This window comes from Oncorhynchus mykiss, chromosome 4, assembly GCF_013265735.2.
Source record: "Oncorhynchus mykiss isolate Arlee chromosome 4, USDA_OmykA_1.1, whole genome shotgun sequence".
NCBI classification, from domain to species: Eukaryota; Metazoa; Chordata; class Actinopteri; order Salmoniformes; family Salmonidae; genus Oncorhynchus; species Oncorhynchus mykiss.
In genome coordinates, this window is record NC_048568.1 from 12,051,817 (window position 1) to 12,066,862 (window position 15,046).

Below are 15,046 nucleotides of genomic sequence, written 5' to 3' on the forward strand. Positions count from 1 at the left end.
ATCCTTGGAGAGCTCGTTGGTCTTGGCCATGGTGGAGAGTTTGGAATCTGATTGATTGCTTCTGTGGACAGGCCTTTTAAACAGGTAACAAGCTGAGATTAGGAGCAGTCCCTTTAAGAGTGTGCTCCTAATCTCAGCTCGTTACCTGTATAAAAGACACCTGGGAGCTAGAGATCTTTCTGATTGAGAGGGGGTCAAATACTTATTTCCCTCATTAAAATGCAATTCAATTTATAACATTTTCGACATGCGTTTTTCAGGATTTTTTGTTCTGTCTCTCACTGTTCAAATAAACCTACCATTAAAATGTATAGACCGATCATTTCTTTCTCAGTGGGCAAACGTACAAAATCAGCAGGTGATCAAATACTTTTTTCCCTCACTGTATATCAATGATGTTGCTCTTTCTGCCGGTGATTCGCTGATCCACCTCTAGGCAGACGACACCATTCTTTATACATCTGGCCCTTTGGACACTGTGCTAACAAACCTCCAAACAAGCTTCAATGCAATACAACACTCCTTCCGTGGCCTCCAACTGCTTTTAAATGCTAGTAAAACTAAGTGCATGCTCTTCAACCGATTGCTGCCCGCACACTCCCACCCGACTAGCATCACTACTCTGGACGGTTCTGACTTGGAATATGTGGACAACTACAAATACCTAGGTGTCTGGTTAGACTGTAAACTCCCCTTCCAGACTCACATTAAGCATCTCCAATCCAAAATTAAATCGAGAATCTGCTTCCTATTTCGCAACAAAGCCTCCTTCACTCAAGCTGCCAAAAATACCCTCGTAAAACTGACTATCTTACCGATCCTTGATTTCGGTGATGTCATTTACAAAATAGCCTCCAACACTCTACTCAGACTGCATCCAATTTGCTATCACAGTGCCATCTTTTTCGTCACCAAAGCCCCATACACTACCCACCAATGCGACCGGTATGCTCTCGTTGGCTGGTCCTTGCTACATATGTTGCCAAACCCACTGGCTCCAGGTCATCTAGAAGTCTTTGCTTGGTAAAGCCCCGCCTTATCTCAACTCACCGGTTACCATAGCAACATCCACCCGTAGAACGCGCTCAAGCAGGTATATTTCAATGGTCATCCCCAAAGCCAACACTTCCTTTGGTTGCCTTTCCTTCCAGTTCTCTGCTTCCAATGACTGGAACGAATTGCAAACATCACTGATGCTGGAGACTTATCTCCCCCTCTAACTTTAAGTGTCAGCTGTCAGAGCAGCTTACTGATCACTGTACCTGTACACAGCCCATCTGTAAATAGCACACCCAACTACCTCATCCCCATATTTTTACTTATCCTCTTGCTCTTTTGCACCCCAGTATCTCTACTTGCACATCTCACTCCAGTGTTAATGCTAAATTGTAATTATTTTGCCTCTGGCCTATTTATTGCCTTACCTCCCTACTCTTCTACATTTGCACACACTGCACGTAGATTTTTCTATTGTGTTATTGACTGTACGTTTGTTTAACTGTTGTTTTTGTCGCACTGCTTTGCTTTATCTTGGCCAGTTTGCAGTTGTACATGAGAACTTGTTCTCAACTGGCCTCCCTGGTTAAATAAATAAAGAATAAGAAATAAAAGTAACAAGTAGTTAAACAGCAACAGTAAAATGGCAATAGCAAGACTATATACAGGGGGTAACTGGTACAGAGTCAATGTGCGGGGGGCACCGGTTAGTCGAGGTAATTGAAGTAATATGTACAGGTAGAGTTATTAAAGTGACTATGCATAGATGATAACAGAGTAGCAGCGGTGTAAAAGAGGGGGGTGGCAATGCAAATAGTCTGGTTATCCATTTGATTAGATGTTCAGGAATCTTATGGCTTGGGGGTAGAAGCTGTTTAGAAGCCTCTTGGACCTAGACTTGGTGCTCCGGTACCGCTTGCCGTGCGGTAGCATAGAGAACAGTATGACTAGGGTGGCTGGAGTCTTTGACGATTTTTAGGGCCTTCCTCTGACACTGCCTGGTATAGAGGTCTTGGATGGCAGGAAGCTTTGCCCCAGTGACGTACTGGGCCATATGCACTACCCTCTGTAGTGCCTTGCGGTCAGAGGCCGAGCAGTTGCCATACCAGGCATTGGTTACCAGGCATTGATGCTCTCGATTGTGCAACTAAAGAACCTTTTGAGGATCTGAGGACCCATGCCAAACCTTTTCAGTCTCCTGAAGAGGAATAGGTTTTTTGTCGTACCCTCATCACAACTGTCTTTGTGCTTGGACCATGTTAGTTTGTTGATGTGGACACCAAGGAACTTGAAGCTCTCAACCTGCTCCACTACAGCCCCTTCGATGAGAATGGGGGCGTGCTCGGTTCTCCTTTGTCTTGATCACATTGAGGGAGAGGTTATTGCCCTGGCAACACACTGCCAGGTCTCTGACCACCTCCCTATAGGCTGTCTCTTTGTTGTCGGTGATCAGGCTGGTCTGTTTTGTCAGCAAACTTAATGATGGTGTTGGAGTGATGAGTGAACAGGGAGTACAGGAGGGGACTGAGCATGCACCCCTGAGGGGCCCCTGTGTTGAGGATCAGCGTGGCGGATGTTACCTACCCATACCACAAGGGGGCGGCCAGTCAGGAAGTCCAGGATCCAGTTGCAGGGGGTGGTTTTTAGTCCCAGGATCCTTAGCTTATTGATGAGCTTCGAGGGCACTGGTGTTGAACGCAGAGCTGTAGTCAATGAATAGTATTCTCACATAGGTGTTCCTTTTGTCCAGGTGGGAAAGGGCAGTGTGGAGTGCAATTGAGATTGCATCATCTGTGGATCTGTTAGGGCGGTATGCAAATTTTAGTGGGTCTAGGGTTCCTGGGATAATAGTGTTGACGTGAGCCATGACCAGCCTTTCAAAGCACTTCATGGATACAGACGAGTGCTACGGGTCGGTAGTCATTTAGGCAGATTAAATTGGTGTTCTCGGGCACAGAGACTATGTTGGTCTGCTTGAAACATGTTGGTATTACAGACTATGTCAGGGACAGGTTGAAAAAGTCAGTGAAGACACTTGCCAGTTGGTCAGCACATGCTCGCATTACATGTCCGCAGTACATATAATCCGTCTGGTCCTGCGGCCTTGTGAATGTTGACCTGTTTAAAGGTCTTACCCCCATCTGCTGCGGTGAGCGTGATCAGTCTTCTGGAACAGCTGGTGCTCTCATGCATGTTTCAGTGTTAATTGCCTCAAAGCGAGCATACAAGTAGTTTAGCTCGTCTGGAAGGCTTGTGTCACTGGGCAGCTCTCGGCTGTGCTTCCCTTTGTAGTTTAATGGTTTGCAAGCCCTGCCACATCCGACGAACGTCAGAGCTGGCGTAGTACGATTCGATCTTAGTCCTGTATTGATGCTTTGCCTGTTTGATTGTTCGTCGGAGGGCTTAGTGGGATTTCTTATAAGCTTCCAGGCTCCTTGAAAGCGGGCAGCTCTAGCCTTTAGCTCAGTGCGAATGTTGCCTGTAATCCATGGCTTCTGGTTGGGGTATGAACGTACGGTCACTGTGGGGACGACATCATCGATGCACTTATTGATGACGCAAATGACTGATGTGGTGCACTCCTCAATGCCAACGGAGGAATCCCAGAACATATTCCAATCTGTGCTAGCAAAACAGTCTTGTAGTTTAGCATCTGCTTCATCTGACCACTTTTTTTTAAATTTATCAAGTCACTGATGCTTCCTGCTTTCATTTTTGCTTGTAAGCAGGAATCAGGAGGAGAAGAATAATGGTCAGATTTGCCAAATGGAGGGCGAGGGAGAGCTTTGTACGCGTGTCTGTGTGTGGACTAAAGGTTGTCTAGAATTATTTTAACATGCTGTTAGAAATTATGTAAAACTAATTTAATTTTGCCTGCATTAAATTCCCTGGCCACCAGGAGCACCATCTCTGCGTGTGCGTTTTCCTGTTTGCAGCTCATTGAGTGCAGTCTTAGTGCCAGCCTCTATATGTAGACAGCTATGAAAAATACAGAAACTCTAGGTCGATAGTGTGGTCTACAGCTCATCATGGGATACTCTACCTCAGGTGAGCAAAACCTTGAGGCTTCCTTAGATATCGTGCACCAGCTATTATTTACAAAAATACATAGTCCGCTGCCCCTTGACTTACTAGACGCCGGTGTTTTATCCTGCCGAGACAGCGTATAACCAGTATGTTGATTATGTCATCGTTCAGCCACAACTCCGTGACGCATAAGATACTACAGTTTTGAATGTCCCGTTGGTAGTTTAATTTTCTGGGTAGGTCATCGATTTTATTTTCCAAAGTTTGCACCTTTGCTAACAGAATCGAAGGCAGGGGTTTATTCAATCGCCTGCGAATTCTCATAAGGCAGCATGCCCTCCGGACCCCTTTTCTCTGCCTTCTCTATATGCAAATGATGGGGATCTGGGCCTGTTCCCGGGAAAGCAGTATGTCATTCACGTTGGGCTCGATAAAGGGAAAAAAGGATTCTGCCAGATCGTGTTGAGTAATCGCAGTTCTGATGTCCAGAAGTTACTTTCGGTCATAAGAGACGGTAGCAGCAACATTATGTAAAAAAATAAATAAGTTGCAAACAAAAAATCACCATTGGGTAGGAACACGTAAAATGTCAGCCTTCTCAGTCGTTATGTTTACAATTGATAGTACAAAAAAAAGTGTTAAACAATTCATTCCTTTGCGTCCAACTGATTTGTTAGCCTTTTAAAAGTTCAACTTTTTATTGTAGAGTAGTGGGCCTTTTTAAGGTGAAACTAACATCAAATGCTGTTAAGTGTGACTTCAGAGTCTGATGTCGTACACAAAGCATAATTCAACGGATGTTTGGGTTATGAAAACCGAGTGAGGAGACGCTCTGTAGCCGTGTCCTCGGGCGGTAGTAAAACACATCAAACACAGGCCCACAGCTGCGGAGCAGAATAGGGCCTGATAAAAGGTTACTTTGACGGCAGATGTGTATGAATATTCATCAGCAGCAGTGTGTTGCTGTAATACGTTTGCCTCTAATTCAAACCTACACCACTGTCTGTGGAAGCTCTGTAATTGCCAGCAGTCACAAATGTAGGGGCTCTGATTGGGATGAATGTGTTAGTGCTCAGGGACGGAGATGGCACCCAACAGAAATATGAACTTGAATACCCTCCCGTGCCATCAAGTCCAATTAGTTGAGGCGTGAGTCTTGATGGTCTGGGAAGGTGTTCCAGGATCGTATTTCTGTTTGCTGCAAGGAGACACTTGCTGAATCCCAAACCAGTCCCTTCCTCTCGGCCCTCCATCTGCGGAAGTGTCCCAAAGCTGAGGGAGTGAAAATTAAGTCTGTAGGGGCTAATTAGACCCTTCAATAGTCAATTCGACCAAGCCAGCAAAGCTGAAGTACTATTCCAACACGCGCCAAGATTTTGCTCAATTGCATACAAAATAATGGAGAGGAGTAGCTTAATATTTGCATTGTGTATTTGTTTGTTTTTCGAGGTTAAAATGACATCTCTCTTACCTGTACAGATGTCCTACTCCCCCTTCAATGTAGAGATTGGGTGGATACTGCACCCTGTGTTACTTGGTCTTTACTGAATTCAATCAAATTTTGGCTGATGCCTTTTTCACGGAACTCTACTCTCTCCTCAGACTACAGTCATGACCCGCATGGACATCGACCACGAGTACCAGGCCCTGGTGACCCGGTCAGAGCAACTGCTGACCGCCATGCAGAACAAGAAGAAGGAGGAGGAGGAGAAGGAGCGACTGAAGAAGATCCAGGAAGAGATGGAGAGAGAGAAGAATAGGAGGGAGGAGGAGGAGCAGCGCCGCAAGCAGGAAGAAGACGACAGGCGCCTGTGAGTGGAGGGGGATGGAGAGATGGAGGGATGAAAAGAGAGCAGAGGTTGTCAGATACATTAGTCATGCTTAGTGTCCTCCCCTCTTTTCATTGGTGTATAAAACCATTGAGCAGAACTAATGGCCTATTGTATCTGTCACTAGATCCTAATTTAAGGCATTAGAGACGACTACCAAAACTTTATGGACCTCCGACAACTCTGCCAACTTTATATGCCTGGTAACTGAAGGGCACCGTCATGGATATGGTCTAATAATTAGGCCTACCTACTGCGGAGGCACTTTGAGCATGACCATGTCAGAGGACCTTGATAAAGTCATAGATGTCGTAATGCAATTATCAGGGCTCTTCCAGTGGTCACTTACTGTCGGTTGGATTTTTTTATCCAATTATTATTTATTGGTTGAATCCAATTGAATTGATTCATCTGTTTCACCTCCCTTAATACTGTAGCAGTGTCCTACCAGGATGGATAAAGTATTGATCTACAGACTGTATGAGCTTGACTAGTACTGAGGAGCTGCTGTATGTTACAGTATTGATGATGAAGTTCAACCTTTATGACTCTGTGAGAGAGACACCAGTCCCTAACAGCCTTTCTTATTCTCCCTCTTCCTCAGGAAAGCAGAGATGGAGCTGAAGAGAAAACACGAGGAAGAGGAGCGGAAGAAGAGGGAAGAAGAGGAGAGGAAGCTTCAGGTTAGTGGCAGTGTTCTTCGAGCGCGCTCTCGAGCTCTTTCACTCTCTCTCGAGCTCTTTCACTCTCTCTCGAGCTCTTTCACTCTCTCTCGAGCTCTTTCACTCTCTCTCGAGCTCTTTCGCTCTCTCTCTCGAGCTCTTTCGCTCTCTCTCTCTCGAGCTCTTTCGCTCTCTCTCTCTCGAGCTCTTTCGCTCTCTCTCTCTCGAGCTCTTTCGCTCTCTCTCTCTCGAGCTCTTTCGCTCTCTCTCTCTCGAGCTCTTTCGCTCTCTCTCTCTCGAGCTCTTTCGCTCTCTCTCTCTCGAGCTCTTTCGCTCTCTCTCTCTCGAGCTCTTTCGCTCTCTCTCTCTCGAGCTCTTTCGCTCTCTCTCTCTCGAGCTCTTTCGCTCTCTCTCTCTCGAGCTCTTTCGCTCTCTCTCTCTCTCGAGCTCTTTCGCTCTCTCTCTCTCTCGAGCTCTTTCGCTCTCTCTCTCTCTCGAGCTCTTTCGCTCTCTCTCTCTCTCGAGCTCTTTCGCTCTCTCTCTCTCTCGAGCTCTTTCGCTCTCTCGAGCTCTCGAGCTCTCGAGCTCTCTCTCTCGAGCTCTTTCGCTCTCTCTCTCGAGCTCTCGAGCTCTCGAGCTCTCTCTCGTGCGCTTTAGCGCTCTCGCTCTCTCTCTCGCGCTTTAGCGCTCTCTCTCTCGCTCTCTCTCTCGCGCTTTAGCGCTCTTTCTCTCTCGCTCTCTCTCTCGCGCTTTAGCGCTCTCTCTCTCTCGCTCTCTCTCTCGCGCTTTAGCGCTCTCTCTCTCTCGCTCTCTCTCTCGCGCTTTAGCGCTCTCTCGCTCTCTCTCTCGAGCGCGCTCTCTCTCTCTCGAGCGCGCTCTCTCTCTCTCGAGCGCGCTCTCTCTCTCTCGAGCGCGCTCTCTCTCTCTCGAGCGCGCTCTCTCTCTCTCGAGCGCGCGCTCTCTCTCTCTCGAGCGCGCTCTCTCTCTCTCGAGCGCGCTCTCTCTCTCTCGAGCGCGCTCTCTCTCTCTCGAGCGCGCGCTCTCTCTCTCTCGAGCGCGCTCTCTCTCTCTCGAGCGCGCTCTCTCTCTCTCGAGCGCGCGCTCTCTCTCTCTCGAGCGCGCGCTCTCTCTCTCTCGAGCGCGCTCTCTCTCTCTCGAGCGCTCTCTCTCTCGAGCGCGCTCTCTCTCTCTCGAGCGCGCTCTCTCTCTCTCTCGCGCGCTCTCTCTCTCGAGCGCGCTCTCTCTCTCGAGCGCTCTCTCTCTCTCTCTCTCTCTCGAGCGCGCTCTCTCTCTCTCTCGAGCGCGCTCTCTCTCTCTCTCTCTCTCTCTCTCTCTCTAGCGCGCTCTCTCTCTCTCTCTCTCTCTCTCTCTAGCGCTCTCTCTCTCTCTCTCGAGCGCGCTCTCTCTCTCTCTCTCTCGAGCGCGCTCTCTCTCTCTCTCTCTCTCTCTCTCTAGCGCGCTCTCTCTCTCTCTCTAGCGCGCTCTCTCTCTCTCTCTAGCACGCTCTCTCTCTCTCTCTAGCGCGCTCTCTCTCTCTCTCTAGCGCGCTCTCTCTCTCTCTCGAGCGCGCTCTCTCTCTCTCTCTCGAGCGCGCTCTCTCTCGCTCGAACTCACTCTCACTCACTCACTGACTAGCTCTCTACACCCACTCACTCCAGTTCTGTGGAGATGGTTAGACTTCTGATGTTTATATACTGTCCATCTGGCTCCCCATGTTGTCCATCTGAAGAGGGATAGCACGAAAGCGCCCCAGAGATCTGACCCTGGATAATCTACAGGCTTTTTAGCTTTTATTGCTGAAAACTGCACTCTTAAATCAGTGTCTGGCCTAGAGCCCACCCTGAGCCAGGGACAGGGTTGGTGCTTACGCAAACAGCCTTTTTAACCTTTAGATACCCCATCAACATCACATTTGGCTTCCGTGTACACGTTGGTATGAATATGCATGATTTACACTGCAGATGTTTGAGTTTTGGGAGGAAATAACTACATGAAACAGGGCTGTGACGGTCACGAAATTTCGTCAGCTGGTGATTGTCAAGCAAATAACTGTCGGTCTTACGGTAATTTACCATTTAATTAACATAAACACATTTAGCATATCATGGCCTATATGCCACTGATGCAGACCTTTGGAACATCTACATTTTAAGTTGAATAAATCCATGTAATATAGCCTCTACTTTCAAAATAAATCCATTATTTATTTTAGACAGGTCTAAAGAAGCATGATAGGAAGAGTCTATTTCAGAAGAACAGAATAGCATACTCTGAGTTGTCCTTATGTTAGGTCCTGATCTGGCTATGCCTTTTGCGGCCAGTGGATGTTGTACCCTTTGCCCCGAGTGCTAGTTGTGCCGTTCTCCCTGATTGCTGCGAGCTCCAAAGCACCTCTCACTCATATGGCTCTCCATCACGTAATTGGGTCTTTCTCACAGGTTACAAGTGAAGACCGACACATCGGGGACGCAACTGCATGTGTCCTTATCCAATTCCGAGGTGCATATTGAAGATATTGAAAGAACTGTCCACATTTACTTCAGCCAACAAGATGAGTAGGCCTTTACTAACAGCAAAAGCACTAGCCTATGTCAATCGACTATCCCCCATAGTACAAAAGTTGACCTATTATATTCTTTGCAATAAATAAATATTCCAAACATAGGCTGGGACAGTTGTGGGATGCAATGGATCTCAAATTAATACAACCACTAGTATCAAAATATGCAATGTGACTGATGCAACAGATACGAACATTTAGCTTAAAATGTTGATAAATTATTAGGCTACTTCTTCACATGAGCGCAGCAATGCGCACATGGCAGTAGGCTATAAGCGCTTATGTTCCATTAGCGGAAAACACCGTTATCAAAAGTGACCGCAAATGTGATTATGCAAGTCATGCTTTTATTATAAAGGTGCAGCTTTATGGTGAAAATGATCTTCCCCAAACTTGAAACTCATGCGCTGCTTATGTATGCCTGTCTGCCAGGCTTTACGCCCCATACGAAGCGGATTTTTGCTTAATTTTAAGAAGTTATTTGGCCACTTTGTGCGCTCCGAGCGCGAAACGCTCCAAATTTACAAACTGACAATTTGACAAACGCTCTGACTTTACGAGCGCACTCTGGCACTCCAGATTGAATTTAAGAACACACCCGAAGTTGTATAATGTAATTTGTTATGCTAACTAGCTAGTAAGATGTTGCATAGCAACAGCATCAACTTCAGGTTGACGGGCTAACAGCACAACTGAAAGCATAAGGTTTGTTTACAGAAAACTAAAAATAAACTAATAGTATATACTCATTAAGTACGTAGTATACAGTATGTTAATATGGGTATTCGAACACAGTTTGATTTAGAAAAAGTTGCAACAAAAAAGGCATAATTTCTTGCCTTATGCTGGACATCATTCACAAGTGATAGGCTAATATTGTCACCCATCAGACTATTCTTGATTTATTCTTGTCTTTACATATACTAAATAATATGTGACATTTTGGGGATTTAGAAAGGTGCGTGCTAATGGTCCAATCTCGAAGCAGGGGCAACGGGAAAAATGCATGTCATCTATGCACTTAAAATAAATTGAGGACACTTTTCCCGTGATTCATTTTCATGCCAGGCAGGTAGGCTATACTCCTGTTGTAAAGATAAGCAATGTACTTAATATTAGGAAAGTTGAAATAAATATAGTAGGCCTAGCCGATAGAAAGCTGATGGGGTCCTCTTTTTATTAAGAGGCCATCACTGTTTTCCCGTACAAATGCATAGCCTATAGAAATGCTGCGCAACATGAGCTCATGATGTTTGATTAGATTTTCGATTACATTTGCATTGATGTCAGGTGATTAGAGGGACAATATAGTGCTGACTACCAGGCAGGTAGCAAGTTTGGTAGACTACTAATGACCAGCAGCAGCATTAGAGCTTGGAGAAGTCTAATTACCGGAACTAAATGGTCACGTGGAATTTGACTACCTTCATGACTCGGCGGTTGTCTTCCTGAATGGCATTTCTCTCAACCCAGGTGTTTCTTTCAGTGGTGTAAAGTACTTTAAAGTACTACTTAAGTCGTTTTTGGGGTATCTGTACTTAACTATTTATATTTTTGACTACTTTTACTTCACTACATTCCTAAAGAAAACATTGTACTTTTAACTCCATAACATTTTACCTCCATAACATTTTACCTGACACCCAAAAGTTAAATTTTGAATGCTGAGCAGGACAGGAAAAGGGTCAAATTCACAAACTTATCAAGACAACACATGGTCATCTCGTCTGCCTCTGATCTGGTGGACTCACTAAACACAAATGCTTCTTTTGTAAATGATGTCTGAGTGTTGGAGCGTGCCCCTGGCTATCCATATATTTTAAAAACAAGAAAATGGTGCCGCCTACTTTGCTTAATATAAGGACTTTTAAGTGATTTTGACTTCTGATACTTAAGTATATTTTAGCAATTACATTTACTTTGAAACTTAAGTATATTTTATAACCAAATACCTTTACTCAATTAGTATTTTACTGGGTGACTTTTACTTGAGTAACGTTCTATTAAGGTATCTATACTACTACTCCAGAATGACAATTGGGTACTTTTCTCCAATTGGGTTTCTTTGAACACAAGTTCTCCATTGATCTTATTGCCAAAAAAATTTGGTGATATTTTCAACCCTGCCCCTTGTATTTTTTCCCAGTAGAAAACTTGACCAAAATATAAATGTGCTTGGCTTGGTACTGTGGACTCCATTCCCTAGTTGCATGCCTGAGGGCTGCTTATCTCCTGACCCTGGATGGTGGCCAGCTCCTGTAGACTACAGCTAACAGTCCCTCAGGGATCGACAGGCAGAGGAAAGGCTCATTAGTGGATGTGTAACGAGTCTAATCAGGCCCTGCCACACATATAGCCACTTCCTTTACATCTCTGTGCTTAAGTCCCTGACAGACTGTATAGAGACTGCGGCGGGGGGGCGCAGATGTAGACTGGGAGGACGAGACTGGGAGGGCGCGAGGGCAATTTGAAGGTGCCAAAGGGAGTATCACCCAATCTTGTGAACCTGCAGTCATCCCGAGCCTGCAGCGATGAGCTGCTATTTTGTGAGCGCTGTAAAACGTCATGCCCATGTTTATATGCGTCAACTTCATACAAGGCGTCTTTGGTGCCCTTCATGAGTCTGGCTTGGGCAAGGAGTGACTTATGAAAATGCTCATAAGGACATGGTGCAGGCAGGACCATCCATCGTATTACTGGGTCCATCAGAAAACCACATGCCACCTTCAGCGTAACAGGAAATGAGGCTGTCTTCTGACTCGCCTCACTCCCACAGGGCTCATTCTACGCTGCCTTGGGTGTGTTATTGGATGCTGTACTTTGTGTATTTGTGCTTGTGCATTACAACATCCTGGGATGTGGTGTGTGTGTGTGTAAGCACGTATATTAAGGTAAACTGTCTCTGCAGGCGGAGATGGATGTTCAGCTGGAGGCTGAGCGAGAGGAGGAGGCGGTGCGCCAGAACATCTTGGAGCAGGAGAGACGCGACAGGGAGCTGGCCATGAGGATCGCCCAGAGCGAGGCTGAACTCATCCCAGAGGAGAGCCAGAACGACGCAGGCCTGCGCAGGTAACAGCTCACTAACACCGCTAACACACCTCTATAGACCATCTGTTACCCTCTGATGAGAGAGGGTCCCCAGAGATGGGTCTTGATGAGGACTTTGGACCTGGGAGAGACTCTGACCGTCTGTAGGCCTGCCTAACCAATCTCTTCTCTTCTCTTCTCCCAGTAACGACACCTCAGGTGTTCCATCATCCCCAGAGAGCGCTACGTAAGACACCAAGATTTAAACCCCTTAACCCCGTCCCGTCCCGTCCCGTCCAACCTTAACCTGACCAGTGAAACATAACTACCCTGCATGCTGTAGCAATCTGCCAGCTAAACCAACCTTACCTCTTACATGCAAACACAGCCATTGATTGATGCTAGGCTAAGTATGATATTTAAACCAACTCATAGTTCAGTTAGTGCTGACTTTTGATTCAGAATCACCTTTATTTACCAAGTACATTTACGTGTACCAGGAATTTGACCTCCGAATTTGATTCCCAGACATGACTGAGCTCACTCGATCAATCAAGTCCATTTATTTTCAAATGATTGCCAGAGGAATGATCTGTCCTTTTAACCAATCAAAGAAAGAGGAAAAGGAAGTACCTTTTCTTCCAGTTCCCCATTGTATTGTGTACGGTTGTAATCCTCATCATTCTCTTGTTGCAGTGGAGCTGGTGGATCTCAAAAGCTCAAGGGCATGTCCATGTAGGTTCCTTTTAAACATCACCTTTTCTGTGTAAATGCACCTTCAGCACACTGGCACTTCTTCTTTTAAATTCAGACGAGGTGCACGTAGAATATCACACGTTATGTTTTCTATTAATGAACTATAAGGATCTGCACTTCTCTTTGCATGCCTTTTGTTCTCTTTTTTTTGTTGCCTTGAGGCTGAAAATAATGCATTGTGGGAAAAGCAACGGCTAGGCTGACTGCACTGACCGTTATCTTGATATTACTAATCCACTGTGTGCTGTAGCAGCATCTGCCAACTAGACCTCTGCTCCCCACAGCATTCCCACAAGCCCCTGAACTGCACCAACTCACTAACCTACGTGTTGATGGATGTGTCACGTTGTGAATCAAAGACATGCTGATGTGCACTCTGAAAGGGTGTTTTGAAGGGTCATAATGGATTTGCCATGTGGTTACTCTCTTTTACAAGCCACTGTTCCTGTCAGTTTAAAAGATTTCTTTGGAAATACGCTCTCTCTCATCCGGTAATAAGAAATTGCTTGGAAACACAGTAATACATGTTATAGGCAGAGCATAGCTATAAGAATGTACACGTTCTCTCAGTTCTACGTCACCTGAGAGTGAGCAAACCGGGAAGAGAAGCGCTAAACAACAGGAGTGAGAACATCAGAGTGGTGAGTTTTTAATCAGTGGCCCTGTAGATCAAATCTAAGTTTGGTGGTGGCGTCCACAGATTTGCAAGTGAAGCTAAGCGTTTCTGTTTATAGCTGCAACAGTTCACATGCTGAGCTCTGGGCTGTTCACACGGCCTCATGCGGAAAGGATCTCACACACACACAGATTTACATTTGAGTCATTTAGACAATTATCCAGAGCGACGTACGGGAACAATTAGGGTTAAGTGCTTTGCTCAAGGGCACATACAGATTATTTTTTTCTTCACCTAGTCGGCTCAGGGATTCAAACCAGCAACTTTCCGGTCCAACGCTCTTAACCACGTGACTACTGTCCGCCTGATCAGCCTCTGTATGTCACGCCAGAATGTGAGACCTGCTTAGATGATACAGTGACCAGTAAACCAGCAGTGTTCCAGGGAGGGAGGGAGAGTGCATTATATTCCTGGCTGCACCTGCACACACCTTTTCTCTCTTTACACGCCTTCTTTCTCTCTCCTGTCTTACAACTGCAATCAATGTGACAGTTGGCTGGTATTGAAAGTGGTTCTAACTCTTATTATGCTGGGCTCATCATGTCCTTTTAGGGAGGAAATGGCCAAGGAAATGTCTGAGCTTCTGTCTAGGTGGGTAGAAATCCTTTCAATTCCATGAATTAAATCTCAGGTAATCGTTACGATCAAATCTCTGGATCAAAACGTGTGATTCTGCGTATCCATACTAATCTTCTTAGTAGATATGTATCATCATTTAGGCTAATTCTTCATAATTCCACACGATTAACCATTGAGTGTTCCTACACAATGGGGTAGGGCTCCTCACCATGCAAATGGATGGATGATTGGTTTTCAAATCTTTTGAAATTTGTTAAATCTCAGACGATCACTTAACTTCAACTAGCTTTTGCTACTGGTAAGTAAATAATGGTGGCCTCATATGTTTGTTCCAACTATTATAGTTACTCACACATGATATAAGTCAGCTATATCCTGATTCCTGGCCCACTGATATTGCACTGTAGTAGAGCTCTTCTTTATTGGGATCCCAATTAGCTGGCGCCATGTGGCCAGCCGTCAGAATGACTGAATGAGAGATGTTTGCTGGAGCCCGTCGACCACAAACCCAGCAGGCACTGTTACGTTGTCTGTTTACTAATTGGTTCAAGCCGCCTCCCACTACGCCTTATTGCGACACATGGCCACAGGAAGTGGGAGCAGAAGGTGCCCCGGCCTGCTGGCCCAAGGTCGATGGGGCTGCGTGCTTCTGGGTACCCGGAATAGCCGCCAACGGTGCGAGGCACGCACCCCTGGTTGGAGAGGCTAAATCAGCCAATAGGATTAGAGCGTGGCCCAGGGCCCACTCCAGCCTCAGATCCAGAGAGTCTAAAAGGGGCAAATCCCAGCCAGGATGTAATTAGCCCTGTCAGCAGTTAGGAGGAGGAGACCACAGATCAGACTAGCAAGAAACAGCTGGAGAGTAGAAAGACACACAGGGCCAATTTCCCAGACATGGATTAAGCCTAGTCCTTAATCTGTGTCAGGGAAACCA

The 15,046-nt window shown here is 45.9% G+C and overlaps 1 protein-coding gene across 8 annotated transcripts in view; it reads left to right on the plus strand.

Annotated features, from left to right (window-relative positions):
- The window catches only part of myo6a (myosin VIa), a 95,899-nt gene that overhangs the window by 72,596 nt on the left and 8,257 nt on the right, over positions 1-15,046 (plus strand). For 2 of the 8 annotated variants that reach the window (XM_036975640.1, XM_036975641.1), the window contains exons 26-31: positions 5,626-5,834; positions 6,457-6,535; positions 11,983-12,143; positions 12,307-12,348; positions 12,798-12,836; positions 14,086-14,124. In XM_036975640.1, coding sequence (XP_036831535.1) covers positions 5,626-5,834; positions 6,457-6,535; positions 11,983-12,143; positions 12,307-12,348; positions 12,798-12,836; positions 14,086-14,124 — 569 coding nt within the window. The remainder of the gene's footprint in view (positions 1-5,625; positions 5,835-6,456; positions 6,536-11,982; positions 12,144-12,306; positions 12,349-12,797; positions 12,837-14,085; positions 14,125-15,046) is intronic. The other 6 variants (XM_036975646.1, XM_036975647.1, XM_036975642.1 and 3 more) reach the window with 5 other exon arrangements.